At 49.4% G+C, this 20217-nt stretch overlaps 2 protein-coding genes across 4 annotated transcripts in view; one reads left to right on the top strand and one right to left on the bottom strand.

The window, feature by feature from the left end:
* Window positions 1-6: 6 nt before the first annotated feature.
* Window positions 7-7861, top strand: Zfp57 (ZFP57 zinc finger protein). 2 transcript variants are annotated; one of them, XM_010643398.3, is made up of 5 exons: window positions 7-124; window positions 2366-2743; window positions 3359-3485; window positions 3800-3880; window positions 5447-7861. In XM_010643398.3, exons 2-5 carry the CDS (start codon window positions 2450-2452, stop codon window positions 6697-6699), a joined length of 1755 nt encoding a protein of 584 aa, XP_010641700.1. In that variant the 5' UTR covers window positions 7-124; window positions 2366-2449; the 3' UTR covers window positions 6700-7861. The 2 variants fall into 2 exon arrangements, with proteins under 2 accessions (XP_010641700.1, XP_010641701.1); XM_010643399.3 differs by lacking the exon at window positions 7-124 and adding an exon at window positions 2874-3087 and having other exon boundaries at window positions 2656-2743.
* Window positions 7422-20217, bottom strand: part of Mog (myelin oligodendrocyte glycoprotein) — a 13735-nt gene continuing 939 nt past the window's right edge. The window contains exons 2-8 of one of the 2 annotated variants that reach the window (XM_033766346.1): window positions 18625-18972; window positions 13159-13272; window positions 10755-10775; window positions 10163-10183; window positions 8071-8187; window positions 7830-7850; window positions 7422-7502 (exon numbers count right to left, since the gene is read on the bottom strand). In XM_033766346.1, coding sequence (XP_033622237.1) covers window positions 7489-7502; window positions 7830-7850; window positions 8071-8187; window positions 10163-10183; window positions 10755-10775; window positions 13159-13272; window positions 18625-18972 — 656 coding nt within the window. In that variant the 3' untranslated portion in view covers window positions 7422-7488. Of the gene's footprint in view, window positions 7503-7752; window positions 7851-8070; window positions 8188-10162; window positions 10184-10754; window positions 10776-13158; window positions 13273-18624; window positions 18973-20217 lie in introns of those variants that run through there. The other variant, XM_010643400.3, reaches the window with a different exon arrangement.

Genomic DNA, 20217 nt, shown 5'->3' with positions numbered 1-20217 from the left:
GCGCCGGTCCGGAGCCCGGAAGCCCGGGACACCGAGCGCCCCGGAGGGTGCGGGGTGGGAGCAGCGCAGGCCAGCGTAGGATCCCCACTCGGGACCTCTTCTGCCACCCTCAGCAGATGCCAAGGTGAGGACTGGAGACGACAGAGTCAGAAGACCAGGTCCACGGGGACGCTGACTGAAGCTGTTTGGAGTGTGGCACAGTGGAAAGTGGGAAAATAATTCTGAATTCACGCACTTCGCAGCGCAGTCATGAATATGAATAGCTGTGAGGGGAAGGAAGGAGGAAAATCAACTCGGATCCTGCAGCTCTCGTGATACCTTTTGGGGATCTGATTAACTGTTCCTCAAATACCTTTTTCCTTGCTGGTATTTTCAATTCTAACCCCCTTCCAAAGTGAAAGGGAAAAAAGTCATCTTATTCTTAAGAACTTGCTCTTTTTCCTAGTGTCTGGTGGGAAGGAAGATGGGGGCTGCCGGGGGAGGGGCGGGCATTCAGCCCTCTGTCCGCAGGGACTGAAGGCGCAGAGCCCTGGCGCCAGGGCTAGGACTCCTGACTTTCGGCGGTGTGCCTGTGATGATTCAACTTCAGATTTTAGTTTTTTGTTGAGACGGTGTCTGGCTGTGTACTCACAGTGTGGCCCTGAAACTCGAGGTACCCTAGCAGACCCGCCTGGGCTGGGATTACAGGCCTGTGCCACCACGGAGGCTTCAACTTTGTAATGATGGGAAAGCCTTAAACATTCAGTTGAAATTGTACTTTGGATTTTGCGTTTGAATCTTGTCCCCAGGCTGGTAATGCATGGTACATAAGACACTGGTGTTTATTCTTTGTATCTCAAACATTTTTTCAAATTTCTATTTTTATTAGTACAAATTTGCATTACCTAATGATTGCATTCATCACAGGGATTTGGTAATGTACATAACACATCTTAATTATTTTATGTCTCCTTCCCGACCCCTCCTTCCCCTCTCCCTCCATCTCTTGGTTTCCTATTTGCAAAAAAATCTCCTTATTTCCTGTTACCTGTTTTTTTTTTAATTTGTTTTGTTTTTTGGTTTCGGGAATCGAACTCGGGACCTTGCACTTGCAAGGCAGGCAATGGAGCCACTGAGCTAAATCCTGGCCCCTGTTTTCTTTTCTTTTTTAATTTGGCTCTTTATGGATTAGGTTACATAAGAGAAACCATGTGATAGTGAATCTTGTGAAGACACTGATACTCTTGCAATGTTGGGTAGTGACAGCAGTCTGTAGCTCCCAGTCAACCACTAGGTCAGGTGGGGAATCAAGGGGTGCTCTCTGTGTGCTGTTTTGCAAAGCTATGGTGTTCTTTTTTGGAGGGGGAGGTGGTTGAGACAGAGTCTCACTATGTATTTCACGCTGGCCTTGAACTCATTGTGTAGCCCAGGCTGGCTTTGAATTTGTGGTGATCCTCCTGCCTCAGTCTCTTGAGTGTGGGAATTACAGGTGTGCACCACCATGCCCAGCCTAGCTGTACTGTTCTGTGGGTTCATTGCATTGAATGCCTTTCCAAACTGACAGCATTTTCATCAGGACATCACCCCACTGTAAGTTGGAGCATCTGTATATTCAGAATGCAGTTCATAGTAGTAGAATGCTTGTCTACCAAGGTCCTGAGTTTGATCTCCAACCCTGGGAAAAAATCTAGGTCACACAGTCATATTTTTTTAGTCCTGGTAGGGCTCTTGGTGGGCGTCTTCTTCATTCCTGCATTTCCAATAAAACCACGCAGAGAATGAAGAGACTGGCTCAGCGGTCTGTGACTGATCCTGGCCTGATTGCCCCTGGCTTATACATCTCTTTGGCACCAGGTCTGAACACCAGCTTCTGCCTGCATGGTGGAGCATACCTGTAGGGAGGCTGAGGCAGAAGGATCGCTGCAGGTTTGAGGCCAGCCTGGGTTACAGGTTGAGTTCTAGACCAGCCTGAACTGCATATTGAGACCTTATCTCAAAGTGTCAAAAAACAAAACAAGAAAAAACTAGGTCTCACACATCAAGGATGTCCTTGGATAAGTTACTTCACATCTGTATGCTTTGGGTTCCTTAACATGTGATTAGTAGCTGGGCATGGTGGTGCATTCCTGTAATCCCAACTCTGGAAGGCTGAGGCAAGAGGATAGTGAGTTCAAGCTAGCCTAGAAATAGGAAGACCCTGTCTCAAAAAGTCAAACCAAACAAAAATGAAGGTGGTGTCAGTACTTGTTATCTCCCTGGGAGCTGCTGAGAGGGTTGAGGGCGCATAGGAAGGCACTGATAGCTCGTGGCCTTCCCTAACAGGATAGGAAGCCCTCGTTTTTTACTTTCCCTCTTGCTGAGATATTTCTTTTCTCTCTGACCTCAGGTTTCCAGAGGTGGATGCCCCCTGTGACTGGAGGCGGGCTGGAGCAGACTGTAGATACCGGCCCCAGCCTGTCATTGCTGGGCAATGGCCCCCAAGCCCCACATATCCAGGGCCCTGAACTCTGTGGCCTGCACTGGAAAGGAATCAGAGGTGTTCTACGTTGCCGCAGAGGAGAACTTGGCTAGTGGAGCTAACGGAGAAGTCGGTTCCTTGGAGCAGAGCAGTTTCTCACAGGAAGCCATATGCGGCCTGGTGGTGGCCTCTGCTGGATGTCTCCATCTGCCCAGTTACAGAGATGTTGAGAGCCGTCAGGAGTCTCAGCCCTGGGGACCAGGCCAGGAGTGGATAAAGCTAGAAAGAGGCACCATGGAAGAGAAGGTATGGCTCATTCAAGCGAGCTGGGTAACCAAAAAGGGTGAGCACTGCTAGAAGATGTAGGGGACAGTGAGGGGACTGAGCTAGAGACAGGACCAGTCCTATACCAGGAGCTCTTTTTTTTTCCCTTCAGTATCAGGGATGAAACTCAGGACCTTGTGCTTGCCAGGCAGGCACAGCACCACTGAGCTAAATCCCTGGCCCAGGAGCTCTTTCATCCATCCCCCATCTGATGGGTCTCAGACTGTCCCATGCTAAACAGGAAAAGGAGCTACAGACCTCCTCAGTGCCCCGCACGGCCCTGCTATCCTTTATCCTGCTATCAGAAAGGATACTTCCTGAAATTGGTAAGGGGCAGCCTTACTGCTTTGTGTGTGTGTGTGTGTGTGTGTGTGTGTGTGTGTGTGTGCTCTTATTTTCGGTGTATTTCCCTCCATTTCTCTTCTCTGCCCTTTTGAGAGGTCACAGCCACTGGCTTTGTGCTTGTTGTTTCGTACTTTTTATATTCCTCTTCCTTCCAGGGCTTTATTTTTCCTGTAGGTTTCATTCTCTGAACCCTGAGACCAGGTGGTCAGTCTCGCTGTTACACACACTCCCTGAGTCTGTCTGTTCTTCTAGATGCCTGTCACCTTGGAGGATGTGGCAGTGAGTTTCACCCAGGAAGAGTGGGAATGTCTGGGTGCCAGCCAGAGGGCCCTTCACCATGATGTTATGTCTGAAACCTTCAGGAACCTAGTGTCTGTGGGTAAGATGCTGGAGTCCCTCGAAAAGCCCTTGTGCTGGGGCCCGAGAGTAGCAGGCTACCCCAGGCAGGTAGATAAGCTCAGTGGGCGAATAAGAAACAGAAGCCTGTGAGTCACTCATGTGCCAGGTACTTTGCTAGGAGCTGTCCTTTTGCATGTCTTCATCCCGCATCTAAATGACTCAGATCAAACCTCTTAAACCAAGCACACGGGAGGTGGCCTGTTGTCCCCATCCAAAGTGAAAAGTCAGAGCCTAGGTCCAACTCAACTCTTTCTCATTCCCACTCACCAGCCAAAATATTTATGCTGAAACCAGGTCTGATCACCAAGGCTGAGCAAGAAGAGAGACAGCGGAGAGCAGACCTCCATTCCCCACGTGGAGAAGCCCTCCGTGCAGGTAAGTTGTGAAGGAGAGAAGATGGGCCAGGGCCGTCCGTGGACGGAGGGCGAGCTGCCTGAGGATCAAGGATCCATGTGCCCTTCTCATCTCACCTCTCCATTCTGGCCAGACTTTGAGGTCAGAGGCTTGAGTCCCTCGACTTCACGGTGAGTATCCAAGCCTCTCAACAGAAGTGGATGTGTTCAGTGTGTAGGCACTGAGTAACTATGTTGGTTGTAATTAATTAGAAAGTTCTTTAGATGATAAAAGGGAGGCAAGGAAGATAAACTAGAAGGTAGGTTAGAGAAGAGACTTGTCCCTGGAAATAAAGGATGGCAAGATGCCAGGCGCAGTGGTGTTGCCTTAATCCCAGCACTTTGGAAGGCTGAGGCAGAAGGATCCCAAGTTCAAGTCCTGGTTGGGCTTAGAGAAACCCTGCCTTGACATAAATTTTTTTTTAAAGGGCTGGAGTGGCCCATGGATTTAGCACAGTGGTACTATGCCTACTTTGCAAGCACAAGGTCCTGAGTTTGATCCCCAGTACGGAAAAACAAGCAGGCTGGGGATATAGCTCAATCCCCAGTACTGCCAAAAAAAAAAAAAAAGAAAAAAAGAAAAAGAAAAAGAGAGAGAGACTTGAGAGATGTCAAGCCAGGTTGATTATACTCCTAGCTTGCCAGAACAGTCTCAGTTTATACTTCCCCGTCTTGATTATTAATAATAACCATTAATTATTGATAATGATTTTACTCTCCAGTGTCCCGCATTTCATGATATTGTATGCAATAGTCCTCTTTTGGGCTGGGGCTACACATCAGTGGTAGAGCACTTGCTTAGCGTGCGAGAGACCCTGGGTTCCATGCCCAGCACTGGGGTGGAGGGTCCTGCTCTGTCTATGGGGGATTGACCTCAAACCCCCAGGGCATGTTAGGAGCCACAGCCACAGTCAACGCTGAACCCCATATATGCTATTTCATCCTATGTTTACATACTTGTAATAAAGTTTAACATGTAAGGCACAGAAAGAGATTAAACAACAATAATGAAATAGAACACCCATCATAATCTGTAATAAGTTTTATGAATGTCATCTTTCTCAGTGTTTTCCATTTGATATTTTGGGCTGCGGTTGACCCTGGGTAACTGAAACCACGAAAAGCAAAGTTATAGGTGGGGTTATTACTGTATATCACATAGGATCTGGAGGTGCTGTAGGGTACCTGTGTGGGTATGAACAATATGAGAGAAGATGGAGTTTAAGGAATGCCGCTGTAAGTTAGAATTTAGATTGCCGGATTAAGGATTTAGCTCAGGGGTGCTGTACCTGCGTCACAAATGCAACGTTCTGAGTTCGATCCCTGGTACCCTCCCCCCCCAAAAAAAATTTAATCATTGACATTGTTGGAAGATTCCAATACATTTTTATTTGCTTATGATTTGAAAAGCCTGAAGCTTTTCTTATCTCCAGCTCCTGAGGTCCAAAGGTGAGGGAGAAGGTGTTGGGTGGGAAAGGGAGGGGCTGAATACCCAGGCTGTGCTGCTCTCTCTCACGATGAATCTTCTGTTCTCCCTCATTCACTGCAGGACACAGGAAGCAGCAGCATCGAGAGCCTGGTCAGACTCTGAAAGATCCTGGGGCTGGTGGTGACAGGAAGGGCCCCTGTGCTCACAGAGGGCCTGGCCAGAGCCCACCCTCCACTCTGCCTGGGTCTGAGGACAGGAGCCCAGTGTTCCAGGCACCTCAGGGTGGGCTGCCCTTTTCCTGCTACACCTGTGGCAAGGGTTTCAGCAAGATCTCCTACCTCCACAGCCACCAGTTTGTCCACAGCCCCAGGAAGACCAACAGCTGCGGCCAGTGTGGGAAGCTGTTTCGCAACCCCAAGGCCCTGAGCTACCACAGGCGCATGCACCTCGGGGAGAGGCCCTTCTGCTGCTCGCTCTGTGACAAGACCTACTGTGATGCCTCTGGACTTAGCCGTCACCGCCGTGTCCACCGAGGCTATCGGCCCCATTCGTGCCCTGTGTGTGGGAAGGGCTTTCGGGACCAGTCAGAGCTCAAACGTCACCAGAAGATTCACCAGAATCAAGAGCCAGTGGCTGGAAACCCCAAACGTACTGTTGGGAGTTCAGGCACGGCAGCGGGGTTCCGGGCTCCCATCCTTGGGGGCCGGCAGCCTCACCAGGGGCTTGTGGATGTGAGCCATGCACCAGCAGCCAGGACCCAGTGCCTTGTGTCTAGAACTAAGGGTCCTGGGGCCCAGACCCAGGTACCTGAACCTAAGAACCAAGCACCAGTGACCAGGAGCCGGGCGCTCAGCACCAGGGCGTCCTGCCTGGATAGACCCAGCTGTCTGCCAGCGAATCCCTCAAGACGCAAGGTCTTCTCCTGCCCACACTGTCCGGCGACTTTCAGCAGGAGAGCCTACCTCTCGAGACACCAGGAGGCACACCTCGGGGAGCAGCTGCTGCGCTGCTTCCGCTGCGGCCAGGCCTTCAGCTCCTCCTCCAGGCTGGCCGACCACCAGCAGACCCACTGGAGGCAGAAGGTCTATCGTTGCCCCGTCTGTGAGCTCTGCTTTGGGGAGAAAGATGGCCTGCTGGACCACTGGAAGGGTTCCGAGGACAGGGGACAGTGCCCGGGGAGCCCCCGGGAGTGCCGGCTGGTCCTGGCTCAGCGGCTCGGCTTCTCCCGTGACGTCACCTCCTCTGTGGCCAGGAAGGATTGGAAACATGGAGAAAATAGAACTTTTAGGATCCATACCCTCAGGAGAGGGGAGGTAAGAAGAAAATGTGTACAGGAGACAGGCAAAAGGGGCAGTGAGGATCCTGAAGCATAAATATAGGCCCTTCTGGCTGAGGTCTTTTCTTGTGTTGGTTTCCCTGAGGACTGAGCTATGGGCTCGCAGCCTGGAGGGAGAAAGGTGAACAGACAACAAAGAAAAGGGAGCAGAAATAGGCACACAGAAAGTCGTGTTATTATTAGTTAGCACCTAGCTGTTTCTCTGTGTTTGATACACCATCAAGTAGTACTTGTTTTTTTATCAGTAATTGTTGAACAAAACTGTGGACGCTCTGATAAGTGTAAAGGTGGGGTGAAAAGGGTGAGGAGAGTGCGGGGTGCAGGGAGGGAAGGCGGCAGGCATTCTCGGGCAGATCGCAGCCTCTTCCCGGGCTGCTGGGGCTGGATGGAGCCCTGGCCTGAGTTCTCGGGTCTCTTCAGCCTCGGATTTGGGTTAGGTGCACTGCGTCCAGACTGCAGTTTTCTCAGCTTCCTCTGTGATGCTTGGATTACCCTGTCCTTTGCCATCCACCTCTGCCCCTTCTGTCCAGTCAGGGCTGGAGTATCAGACGAACGACCACCATTTTCTGTGTGAGGAGGGTGCACTTGATCTCTGGCTCGTAGCCCTGTGGTCCGTGTCATCCGCCGGGACAGTGTCCTCTGACGGCGAGAAGAGCGCCCGCCTGGCTTGGGCTGAGGGAGATGGAGGGGATACGAACGAGGGCGGGAGGGAGGGAAGGGGCGAGGCCGATGGGCTTTGTGGTGTCCGCAGATGGCAATGTCCCCACGGCAGAGAGCACGCGTGTGCAGCTCGGTGGACGGGGCGTCCCCGCGGGCCCGGCAGCCCTCAGAAGGGGTTCCCTGGAAAGAAGAAAGTCGGCAGTGGTCGCTACTGTGACACCTTGGGCCTTGGACCTGCAGAACTCTCTGGGGCCGTCTCCCTTTGCCTCTGGGTGGTCTTGGGACAGCACACAGGTGGCTGCTGTGGAGAATGGGAAAGCGTGCTGGCCGCAGGTCCCACAGGCGGCAGGCAGGGTGCCCGGCTCCCCTGCTGCCCTCGCCCCTGTCCTACACGCTCCAGCCCCTCCATGCTCTGGGACCCTGAACCTTCAGCACCACCCCCCTTCTCTTATTGATTTGATGTGCTTTTTCTGGCTTTTCCTTCTTGGCCTAGCAGAGAGGACTTACTTAGCTCCTCGAGAAACTGCCCTGCAAACAAAGAAACAGGTGATCAGTGGGGACGTCAGCCTCCCCCTTCCCTCCCTCCCTGTGGACCCTGGGGTCCCACGCGGTGTAAGGGGCTCTCCACAGAGGATCTGGGCGGCCCAGGCAGGGCGTGGGGCAGAGAAGGAAGCGCGGAGGGCCCTGGCCACACGCCCGCAGCTTCCCACTCTGGCTCTGAGGCCCCATGGCTGCCTAGACACCGCACCTGCTAATCTCCGGTGTAGCCAGTTGTAGCAGATGATCAAGGCAACCAGAGGTCCAAGAACCGGCACAATTACAAACAGGCTTATCTTCCAGCAGGGCACCCTCAGAAAGTGGGGATCTGAATTGTTCACCAGAATAAACAAGGTTAATGTTTTGCTTGGGCTTTTCTTCCCCCGCCCCACTAGCGATTGAACTTGGGCTTCACACATTCTAGGCAAGCTCTCTACCACTGAGCTATATCCTTAGCCCTTTCAAAAACTGTATTTATTTATTTATTGAGACAAGTTCTCAAAGTTACTTAGCCTAGACTGGAATTAGTGATCTTCCTGCCTTAATCTCCTGAGTAGCTGAGATTACAGGCGTTTGCCACCACACCTGATTTGGATTTCTTATTTTTTTGTACATGGGGGGTTGAGACAGGGTCTCCCTATATTTTAGGCTGGCCTGGAACTCGGAGATCATCCTGCCTTAGCCTCCTGCATGCCTGGATTACAGTGTGCCACCACGCCTGGCTAGACCAGATGCGCACACATATATGCGTGTGTGCATGCAGATGTGCAAGCAAACAGCAGTGCTGAAGATGTACCTCAGTGGTAAGGGCTTGCCTGGGACCTGATAGCCCTGGTTCAATCCCTAGAACTGCAGGCAGCAAAACCGCACAAAACAGCAGAACCTGTGGCTTAATCACCAGTGGAAATCACACATGATAGGTACAGAGGTACATAGTAATTGGCCATGTTAACCAAGGAAAATATGGCATTTTGTGCATTTTTATAGCTGATCATATCCATCCTGCATTACCTTCTTTCCAGTACCCTTTTTCTTGTATATCATGTCCCTTTTATTATTATTATTATTATTGTTATTCCTAGGTTCCACATTTGGGAAAACATGGGATATTTGTCTTTCTGAATCTAGCTTATTGTTCCCATTAAAGTTGTTACAGAAATCTCCAGATACTATTTATGTTTATCAATGTTTTGAAATTACATTATTAGAGTTGCTGCTATATTATTTAATGCATTACTTTTGTTATTTAAAAACATTTGTTATATCAAATTTCTTCAGATGTTGGTAACTACTTCAATACAATGATTTTCTTTTGTAATCCTGTGTGTTTCATGTGTACATTTAAAAACATTAAGGGCTGGGGATTTAGCTCAGTGGTGCCGCTGCCTGCCTGGCAAGTGCAAGGACCCAAGTTTGGTCCCTGGTACCAAAAAAAAAACAACTAAAGAAATAAAAATATTACTGTGGGGCTGGGGAAGTGCTTATTGGAGAGCACCTGTCTAGTATAAACAATGCCTGGGTCTCAGTCCCACGCACTGAAGAAGAAAAACATTCTGGAAGGGGTTCGCTATAATATAAAAGGTGTTACAATCTCATAGATCTCATGATCAGCCAGGCCTGTAATCTCAGCACTCAGAGGCTGAGGCAGGAGGATCGCTGCAAGTTCAAGGACATCCTGGGCTACACAGTGAGTTCATAGATGATGTCTCAAAAAACACAAACGCTAGGGCCAGGGATTTAGCTCTGGTTCTGCTGCCTGCCTCACAAGTGCAGGGACCAGAGTTCAATCCCCAGTACCAAAAAAATAAAGACTTTTATGCTTGGCTTGGTGGCTCGTGGCTGTAATCCCAGCACTCAGGAGGCTGAGGCAGAAGGATCACTGTGAGTTTGAGACCAGCCTGGGCTGTATAGTGAGTTCTAGGTCAGTCTCAACTACATAGTGAGACCCTGTCTCAAAAAAAGAAAACAAAAACACAAACACTAGCATGCTGTTCTGCTGTCCTTGTGCTTAGGCCCTGGATAGTCTGGAGTAAACAGGAAAGGTATCAAGTGGGGCTTGGTGGTTTTCTCTTCCTCTAAAGAGCCCTCCCTCCCTGATGAGTCATGAACAGCTCATTCCGTCAGGAAGGACAGGAGGTTGGTTGTGTGTGCTTGTCTTCCTGTTGCAGTATGTGTCACCTCCCCAGCGGGACAGAGTCTGGGTATGTAAGTATTCCTAGATGCACAAAACAGCTTCTTCAGAGAAAAACAAGCCCGGGAAGGGCCCTGAAAAGGGTGAAATGGGGTGGGAGGCGGGCACTCACCAAAAGTCCGGTGCAGATTCTCTGAAAGAGGAACAAATGGAAATGGGTTTAGTAGAGCACTGAAGAGGGACGCCCTCCCCTCTCCCTATCATTAAATCAGTTAAAATTGGTTCCAATCCCGACACAATAAAAAGGGAAGCCGTAGGATTTTACTTCTACCCTGAGGGAAGAAAAGGGACAGCAAAGATTCTTTCTAAATCGTGGCTGGTTAGGGTTTTATTTTTATTTTTTTTCTCACTGATTTTATTGGTACTTTTCAGGTATACAGTACAGTTTCGTTCATCACTGGGATCTAGGGCTGGGGATTTGGCTCAGGAGTTCCCCTGCCTGCTTCACAAGCACAAAGGCCTGAGTTTGATCCCCGGTACCAAAAACAAAACAAAACTGCATCATTGGGATCTTGTACCTTTATGTGATGTAGTTTGGTTCTAATTTTTTCCCCATACCCTGGTTAGGGTTTTAAATGGTGCATTTTCAGCTGAAGGGAGCACAAGTATTGGAAGAGAGGCAGAGGTGCTCTGAGGAAATGACCATTTCAGTTATTCCAAAAGACCAAAAAGGAGAAATGGAGAGAAGAGGGCCTGAAACTCACCTATTTCTGCTCGAAGTTTCCCTGAAATAGAAGAAGGTAGTGCTTTTAGTTCCTGCTCTGGCACTAGATGGGACCCTTCCACAGCCGGCACCCCTGGCCCTTTGTAGGGTCTGTGTGGCAGCCTTAGCAGTGTGGGAAGGGCGCTGGATTTGAGGGTTCGGGCTCTGTCCTGGCTGCTGTTTGGAGAGTGCTCACTTAGGCAGCACATATACTAAAATTGGATTCAACAGAGAAAAAATACAAGCAGCCCTGTAAACAGCCACGCCCCAGACTGACATAGGGCATCCTCACGTCCCCCACCGCTCCTCCTTATCCAGGTTCTTGATCACATTGCCCCTCCACCGTGCTGGGCCGTCACATCCCATCTGAACAAGAATGGGAGAAACTGGACATTGGGCGAGCAGATGCTTTGTGAACTGGCTCCACCAGACACTACATGACATTATGCTTTCTTTCTTTCTTTTGGTACTGGGGATTGAACTCAGGACCTCTCACTTGAGAGGCAGAGGGGGTGCCACTGAGCTAAATCCCCAACCCTAGTGACATTATGCTTTCTAATCCTCCCTGCAATTTAGTTTAGTATTTTGTTTTGTTTTGTTTGTTTTTTGAGATGGGGTCTCACTATGTAGTTGAGACTGATCTGGAATTCACTATGTAGCCCAGGCTGGTCTCAACTCCAGTGATCCTCCTGCCTCAGCCTCCCGTGTGCTGGGATTACAGGTGTGCACCACCATGCCTAGCTAGTTTTGTTTTTTGACAAAAAAAAAAAAAAAAAAAAACCCCACACAAATAAACAAACAGGGTCTTGCTACATAGTTCAGGCTGGCCTCAAATTGATAGGGATCCTGCTGCCTCAGTCTCCCCAGTGCTGGGATTACAGGTGTGCACCCCCACACTTATTTCCATTCTGGTTCTCCCTGCTTAGCCCTGATGGCTGAAATCCTTTCTTTGGAGATCTAAGCATCTGGATGAATTCAGGGTGAAAGAGAAGGCCCCATTATTGATCCGACTGGTGTCCCTGCTGCTTTGCGGGACCAGCCCTACTTACTGCTCTGTCTTCTGGGTGACGGTAGGGTGAGGGCTGAGAGTCCTTGTGTTTTGGCCTTGAGGGAGAAGTGGGGGCTCTGCAGGCAATGCTCTGGGCACAGAAGAAGAGTTCGTTCTGCTCCTTGTCCAGTGGAGATGGCGGAGGAAGCCATTCTGAGCATGTGCTAGGTCAGAGATTTTTCCCTTCAGAGCCTCCTTAAACCCTCCCAGCGTCTCAGACCGGCCAGACTCAGGCGCTCGCACAACCCAGGAGCTGAAGCTGCTTTGTGCAGGCCGTGCAGCATCCTGAGCTCTGCCACGCAGAACCCTCTGCTTTAGTCAGCCACTGAACCAGGCCCGGCCTCACCTGCCTCCTCCACAGATGGGGCTGAAGTACATTAGACAGTGCTCACAGAGAAGCAAGTTCCTATTATCATGGGCAGCTAAGTTAGAGAGAGGTTAATGTGCAGTCAGAGAGGGACTGGGCTCATGAGGAAGTCAGCACAAAAAATACAGACTTCAGAACTGTGGCCGGGGGAGGCACATCTGAAGAAGCCCGAGCCTGAAGATGAAGATGTAGTGGTCAAGGGCCAGGGATTTAGCTCAGTGGTACAGCGTCTGCCTGGCAAACATGAGGTCCTGAGTTTGATCCTAGTACCAGGAAAAAAAGACACAATGACTAGACTCACATGCCTCCTGAAGGGAAAAGTTACTTGGAATTATTCTGGGATTAGCACCAGCTAAATCCAGACAGGTTTCAGTTTCCTGGGTGGGTGACCAGAGTACCTGAACCTACCCCTTCCCAAAAATGCCTTTGTTCTTTCCATGCAGCCTTGCTATGTGATTCATCCCCTATTGGATCAGTACTAGCAAAGTGGCTATACTTGTAATCCTGTAGGTTGATTGTGGTCTGCCCCATGTTGTACCGACTTTTGTTGTATAAATTACTCCTGACACGGGTACTCCGTGGCAACCCATGCAGAACCCCGCCTGCCTCTCAGGAGCTACCTCTCTCAATAACCCTTTCCTACTATTAATCCCCGTTGTCGTTTGGAATTCATTGTTTGATTTCATGGTACATAAACCGGGCACATCTGATATCTGCCAGGTTGAGATTTCTCCTACATCACCCTCATTCACAGGAAAGCTTTCAGTAAGTTCTGTGCTTTGAGGATAGGCTGATGTGGGCTGGCATTTTGATCTCTAGCTTTCAAGACTGATGATTTTCCCTATTTTCAGAGTAACAAGGCTGTACAATGCGTTTGTTGTTCTTACGGCGCTCTGAACCAAAGTCCCTAAGGAGTGAACCTTAACTGACCTGGCTGTCAAAGGCCAGTCCCTGTCAGGGAAGGAGCCCCTGGCCAGCTCTGCCCCGTACCTCTCAGTCTGTGCTGCAGGCAGAGGAAGACGAGGCCCACGGAGATCTGCAGGAGGAGCATGGGCAGCACAGCGATGAGAACCAGCACTCCAGGGCTGACCCAGTAGAAGGGATCTGAAAGGCAGAAGCAGCCTGAATCCTCAGCTCCCAGAAGGGCCGGTCCTGGGGCTTCAGAAACCCGATCACACAAAGCTGTATCACCAAGATTTGAAGAAGGTGACACAGCACTGACACTGAGCTAGGGCTGGTGGCTCACAAGGACAGGTGCTTCCAGTCAGGAAGGCCTGAGGGCTGGCCAAGGAGCTTGTATCTGACTTTCAGGCTATGGGATCTTAGGCTGAGGGGTGACAACAGCAGAGGCACTGGCACAGGGCTGGAGGGGAGAAGGTCAATTAAGAGCTAAAGTAAAAGGGCTGGGGATGTAGTTCAGTGGCATCATGCCTGCCTCGCAAGTGGAAGGTCCTGAGTATGGTCCCCAGTACCAAAAAAAAAGTTAAGGTAAAAAACAACCCAAGCAAGCTGGGTGTGGTGGCTCATGCCTGTAATCCCAGCACTCAGGAGGCAGAGGCTGGAGGATCGCCAAGAGTTTGAGGCCAGCCTGAACTACAAAGTGAGACTGTCTAAAAAAAAACCACACAAAACACAGACAAACAAAAAACAACCTGAGCCCACACAGCAGTGTGCAAAGGTGATTCCAGCTCTCCGGGGTCTGAGGCAGGAGGATCACTATGACTTGGAGACCAGCCTGGGCAACACAGTGAGTTCCAGTCTCCCACGATTTCCATCGGGAGACCCTCTCTCAAACACATTTAAAAAAAAAAAAGCCAGCCTCCCGCCAGCCGTGGTCTGGGTGTCAGCTGTCCCACAGCTGAGCGGGACCTTTGTCACTGTGCTTCCTCTCCTTTCGGCAGCCTGTTGTGTTATTGTCAGTTTAACAACCTAAAGGCTTCCTCTGCCTCTCTTTTAGGGGTGGGGAGGTAGTGGGGAATTGAACTGGAGACCTTGTACTTGCGAGGCCAAATCCCTGGCTCTCTCTCATTTTAAAAGATATCTATATCTATATCTATATCTATATCTATATTTATATCTATATATATATTTTTTTTTTGGAAGATGGGGGAAAGCAGGAAGAGAGAGAGGTAGACTGCTACTCTGAACAAGTAGGAAGCATTTGAAAGTGAAATGCTCCTTTTTTTCTTTTTCCAGGATTGAACCCGGAACCTTGCGCTTGCAAGGTAGGCGGCAGAGCCACTGAGCTAAATCCCCAGCCCTGTTTATTCTTTTTGATTTTTGACGCAGTTTCTCACTGTGTACCCCAGGCTGTTCTGGAACTCACAGCAGCCCTCCTGCCCCCTCTGGGATTACAGGCGTTTGCCCTCAAGCCCATCTTTCACTTTCTAATTTAAACTGTTCCCTAGAATTTGGCGCTTTGGTTTTAGTTCCATTATTATTCAAAATAAGGACCAGAAGGCAGACAGCACGGCCTGCTGATGTAAGGCAGAGAAGCCTACAAAGGGTGCCGGCCAAAGCAAGCCCGACCTGGTGCCCTGCAGCGGAGAGTAAATTCACACCTCAGGGAAACCCTGGGACAAACGCGGCTGTGTGGAGCCTGTCTGGATCTTATTCAAACGAACTGACTGTAAAAATGCATTTACTAAGCCATCAGAAAACCTTACAGGCCAGAGATTGAGCTCAGTGGTTCTGCCTCCTGCCTTCCAAGTGCAAAGTCCCCAGTTCTGATCCTCAATAACAACAACAAAAAACAAAACAAAACAAAAACTCCCCAAAACCTTACAGATAAGCATTTTATTATATCAAGGAATTTTTGTTGATTTTTTTTTTTCTAAGAGGGTCTGGCTACGTTGCCCAAGATGGCCTTGAACTGAGGCGATCCTCCTGCTTCAGCCTGCCCAGTGCTGGGATTACACACATGCGCCACTACAACTGGTCTGCTGAGTTTTAAAAATGTAATAATAGGACTGTGGTCATCCTGTCTTTTCTGTTTTTTCTAAGCATTCTGTGCTTGACTGAGTGTCTAGGCAGGAGCTGATCGCACCTCGTCACCTCGTGGGATTTGCCTCAGCAACTCAGGTTGGCAAAGAGTGCTGTAGGTGACCTTGGTTTAACAACCACAGCAGCCAGGAGATGGCTCTTGCAGGCCCAGTGTCCTCTCTACTTTTGAATGTTTTTAAATTTTTGTGATGAAATGTTTAAAGAAGGTACTGAGAACTGGGCATGGTAGTGCCCACACTTGTAACCTCAGCCCTCGGGAGCCTGAGGCAGGAGGATCATTGTGAGTTCAAGGCCAGCCTGCACTGCATCGTGAGATCCTGTCTCAACAAAACAAAACAAAACACCCTAAAAAAAAGTAAAACAATAAAAAGATCAGAAATCTTTTACAGAAAAAGGAGAGTTTATTATATCTGAAACACAAAAGCACAGTTAGTACATTTCATTCCTAAGCTTCTCTCCCTTCCTGGCCACCCAGGGTGCTCCTGGGGTCCTGGATGGCTGTGAAAGAGTCTTTGTTTAGAGGGGCCGAAGAGGCTCAGAGGAAAACTCTCTCCCCGGCGGCAGTTTTTGGGCTTTCTTCCTCCTTTTCTGGTGTTGGCCTCTGAGACTATGTGGAGGAGGCAGTTACTGGATTAGAGGCCACTGAGCCAGAAAGAGGAAAATCTATACACTGACGTCTTCCCTGTTGAACTCTTCGAGGGTAAAAACGACCCAGCACAGACAGCTGCCTGAAGAACCACCTTGTGATTCCCAGAGCGGTTTCCAGGCCCTGTCTCCAGAGATGGCGCTCTGTCACTGTGGGCACAATGCCACCTTCCAGTCACCCCACACAAATACAGAAGCCAGGGAGGGACTGTGCGATGTTTGCATGAGTAGGGAGGAGGCACAGGCCCAGGCTCTCAGAACGCTTCTGTTCTTCAATTAAACAGGCACTAACTTTCCGAGCTCCTCCTATGCCCCTCCTGAGACAGAATAAATATCAACGTGCGGAGTCCTCCAGCGCCTACGCTGTTTGGGAGAATGAAGGGTGAACACAAAAGCTACAGGTGACATCCATTTCCCTCTGTAACTGTGTTTAGATCCTTGCTGTGCGTGTTCCTTCCCTTGCACTGTGTTTCTATGAATGCGCCTGGCGGGACTGCTTCTCCTAGGGTGGAGGATTTAGCTAAGTGGCACCACACCTCGCAAGTGCAAGGTCATGAGTTTGATCCCTGGTCCTAAAAAAACAAAACAAAACAAAAGAGTGCTTCTCCTCAGGAGGCTGAGGCAGGATAAGCCAAAATTTGAGGCTAGCCTGGGAAACTCAGCGATTCAGTGAGACCCTGTTATGGCTTGGGTCTAGATGTTCCCCCAAAGTTTCATGCAGTCATAGGTGGAGCTTTTCAGAGGTGGCTGAATCTAGAGTGTGTGACTGACTCATGGTACGATGCTAGGATCGAGGTCACTAGGATTAAGGGTATGAGTGCTATGAGTGCTAAGTAGCCTGGATATAATATGAGGGATAGAAAGAGCTGTAGTCTTCCCTTGTTGCTTTGCTGCTGACTGCCCACCATGAACTGTTTCTTCTTTCTAAAGCCACCCTGTCTTGGAGCCAGCCTACTATGGTCTGAAACCTCTACAAATGCTGACCTAAATAAACCTTTCCTGTGGATGTTGGGTATTTTATCTCAGCAACCAGAAAAGTAACTAAAAAGTAAATAAAACAGATCCTGTCTCAAAAAACAAAATAAAACAAAACAAAAACAAAGAGGGCTGGGATGTAGCTCAGTGAGAAGTCCCTCGGTTCCATCCCCAGCATAGGGAGTGATAGTTTCTCACCTAAGGAAATAATATATACATGCTGAAGAAGAGATAATGTTCTTCTTTATGACTAATAAATAAAAAGACATTCCTAGGTGAAACCGAAAAGCCCATCTAGATCTTACATTAACTTATGCTTTTGTTTTTGTTTTTTTGTTGTTTTTGTGAGACAGGGTCTCACTATGTAGTTGAGACTCAATATGTAGCCCAGGCTGGTCTTGAACTCTCAGCGATCCTCCTGCCTCAGACATTAACTTATAAATACATAGTCCCTTCCAGGCGTGGTGGTGCATGCCTCTAACCCCAGCACTCAGGAAGCTGACCAGCCTGGGCTACATAGTGAGTTCCAGGTCAGCCTCAACTACACAATGAGACCCTGTCTTGAACCCCCCCCACGCAAAAAAAGTAAATAAAAATAAATCCATTGTCCCCTGTAGCAGCACAAAATAATCAGAAATAGATTATTGTGGATGTTTGCTGCCTGCTCATCTCATCTTCTCTATTTTGCCTTTTGTCTTTCTGAGGCAGGAGGGTCGCTGTGAGTTTGAGGCCAGCCTGAACTACACAGTGAGACCGTCTCAAAAAACCAAAAAACATAAAAATTAAAAACAGAACTGTTCTTTACCTTCTCTGATCTGTACTCGCTGATGTAGCTATCGCTGATGTACCTATCATGTAAACTTCTTCTGAGACAGGATCTCCCCAGAGAGCCTCCTCGGGCCTGCCTCTCTCTGGAGTGCTGGGACTGCAGGTGTGTGTCCCACCATGGCCTGTTCCCTCCGTCCCTCCCTTCTGTAGTAGCCAGGATCTTGTTCATCCTAGGCAAGCGCTCTTCCCCCGAGAGATACGTTCATACCCTTTTTCTCTTTTTGGGGGTGGTATCAGGGATTGGACTTGCCTTGACCCTTGACCTCATGCTTGCCACGGTACCACTGAGCTAAAGCCCCAGCCCCTGAGCTACAGCCTCGGCCCCTAGACGTTTTCAAAAATTTTTATTTTGTGACAGTGTCTCACTAAAGTCGTCTCATCCTTTCCATCCTTCCACCTCTGCTTCCTGGGTAAGTGGAATCACAGACCTGTGCCACTGTACTTAGATATACTTTTATGTGATTAGATAGATACGATCACATGGATAATTAGGGGCTGTTCTTTTTCATTCTTTGGTTGGTTCACATTTCTATTCTCTCTTCTCTTCTCTTTACACCAAAGTGATCCATATTAATTTTCTTGTGGGCATCTTTTCATGGTTTTCTCGAATACATGTACACCCCAATATGTATATCACCCTCAGAAACACGGAGTCATGTTTTCGTTGCCTATATTCTATACTTTGCCTTTATTGCTCAACAATTCCTCAAGAAATGCTTTCAAGCCACCTGGTATAGCTAGCTCTAAAACAGCCTTTTTACTGGCTGCATAATATTCATGGCAGAGATATCATCATTTAACCAGCCGTTTCCCTGCTCGTGAGCATTGACTTGGATTCCCCTCTCCTTCCCAAAGCCCACGGAGACGCAGCAGACACTCCAGGAGCTCCGTGCGCTGTTTTACTTACCTGTGGGACCGATTCTCGGGAACGGGACGCTTGTGCCGAAGAATCGCGTCTCAACTGAGCAAGACCGGAGCCTCAACCACCCGCGCCACGCCCCTCACCTTCCACTTTCAGCTCCACCGCCGCCTCCTCTTGGTAGGAATGGTCTCGGAAGAAGCAGGTAAAGCCGCCCTCGTCAGAGAACCTGACGCTCCGGATCCTGAGGGTCGCCTTCCCCTCCCCGAGGGCGTCGGTCAGCAGCTCGGTCCGGCCCCTGTACTCGGGGGCCTGCTCCGCGTCCTGGTCCTGGCCCTGTCGGTACAGGTGGACCACCCTGGAGAAGGGCGGCCGGTACCACCCCACCTCCATGCCCGAGGCGTTCTTCCCGGGAGAGATGCGACAGGGCAGGTCCACGGCGTCCCCGACCAGGGCCCGGAGCGGGTGTGCTGGTCCCATCACCCTGAACTGTCCTGTCGGAGACAGCAGGGACACGATGCCGAGGGTGCGGGGGGAAGGGGCGCTCAGCTTCAATCTCTTTCTTCGTTATTTTCTTCTGTGTTTGGTTCACAGCATTTATTTTACAGTTAACGTTATCGGTACATTTTAGGTGTTCGATATAATGACAGTTCTTCCTTCCTTTCCTCCCTTTTTCTTCTTCATTTATTTATTTTTTTTCAGTACTGAGGATTGAACTCAAGGCCTTTCCACTGAACTATATTTCCAGCTGCTTTTTAATTCTTTATTTTGAGGCAGAATCTCACTAAGTCACTAGCTCCCCAGACAGGACTCGGACTTACAGTCCTGCCTGATTCAGCGTCCTGAAGTGCTGAGGTGACAGGCTTGCACCACGACGCCTGGTTTGAGTGAGTGTCTCAACATCTAATTTTAATTTTCCTTTTTTTTTTTTTTTTCAGGCAGGGTCTCACTTTGTAGTTGAGACTGACCTGGAACTCACTACGTAGCTCAGGCTGGTCTTGAACTCACAGCGATCCTCCTGCCTCAGCCTCCCCGGTGCTGGGATGACAGGTGTGCACCACCATACCCAGCCTCAAATTTGATTTTCCTAGAGCCTCCCTGTCTGGTTTGGCTCAGCTGGTTCCTATTTTGGCCTTAGAGGGTTTGTTGCCGTCATGCGCCCCTTTACTGCCTCTCTACCGGTTTCCAGGCCTCGATGCTTATTCCCAACCCACCCCCCAGATTGTCCTCTGAGACCTTCTGCTCAGGGAGTGCCTGTGTTTCAGACTTACATTTTCCTTTCTTGTGCTGCTGGGGCTTGAGGCTATCACACTGAGCTACATCCCCATCTTTTCTTTTCTTGTTTTTGAGGCAAGGTCTTGCTAAGTTGCCATGGCCCAGGTTGGGCTTGAATTTGCAATCCATCTGCCTCAGCTTCCCCGAGTGCTGGGATTACAGGTGTGTAATGTGCTCAGCTGTTTCAGATGTCTTTAGATGCTTTGCCTTCAGCCTCACGGGAGCCCTGAAGCCTGCTCTGAACGCCATCCTGGTCTTTCTCCTACACAGAGCCAGTCTCTTCAGTGACTCTGGGCTGCTGGGAGGGGAGGTGGTTTCTCCCTGGCTTGGGAAGGCTTTTTTGGGAGCACATGGATGTGTCTCTTTGAGAGTGTCTCTGTTCTCTGTTCCTATTCTTTCTTTCTTTCTTTTTTTTTTTTTTTTTTGGTACCAGTGATCGAACTCAGGACCTTGCACTTTGCAAG

The sequence above is a fragment of the Fukomys damarensis genome, unplaced genomic scaffold, assembly GCF_012274545.1.
Source record: "Fukomys damarensis isolate Sample0158 unplaced genomic scaffold, DMR_v1.0_HiC HiC_scaffold_20, whole genome shotgun sequence".
Lineage (NCBI taxonomy): Eukaryota > Metazoa > Chordata > Mammalia > Rodentia > Bathyergidae > Fukomys > Fukomys damarensis.
The sequence above is the reverse complement of the archived record's forward strand: the minus strand, read 5'-3'. Positions and strand labels throughout refer to the sequence as shown.

What these genes read in the sequence shown, in the direction of transcription:
- Zfp57 (XM_010643398.3), top strand. Translation starts at nt 2,450, where the DNA reads ATGGCCCCCAAGCCCCACATATCCAGGGCCCTGAACTCTGTGGCCTGC. An exon ending in GAGGCACCATGGAAGAGAAG is followed by an intron (nt 2,744 to 3,358) that starts GTATGGCTCATT and finishes CTGTTCTTCTAG; the next exon opens with ATGCCTGTCACCTTGGAGGA. An exon ending in TGGAGAAGCCCTCCGTGCAG is followed by an intron (nt 3,881 to 5,446) that starts GTAAGTTGTGAA and finishes CATTCACTGCAG; the next exon opens with GACACAGGAAGCAGCAGCAT.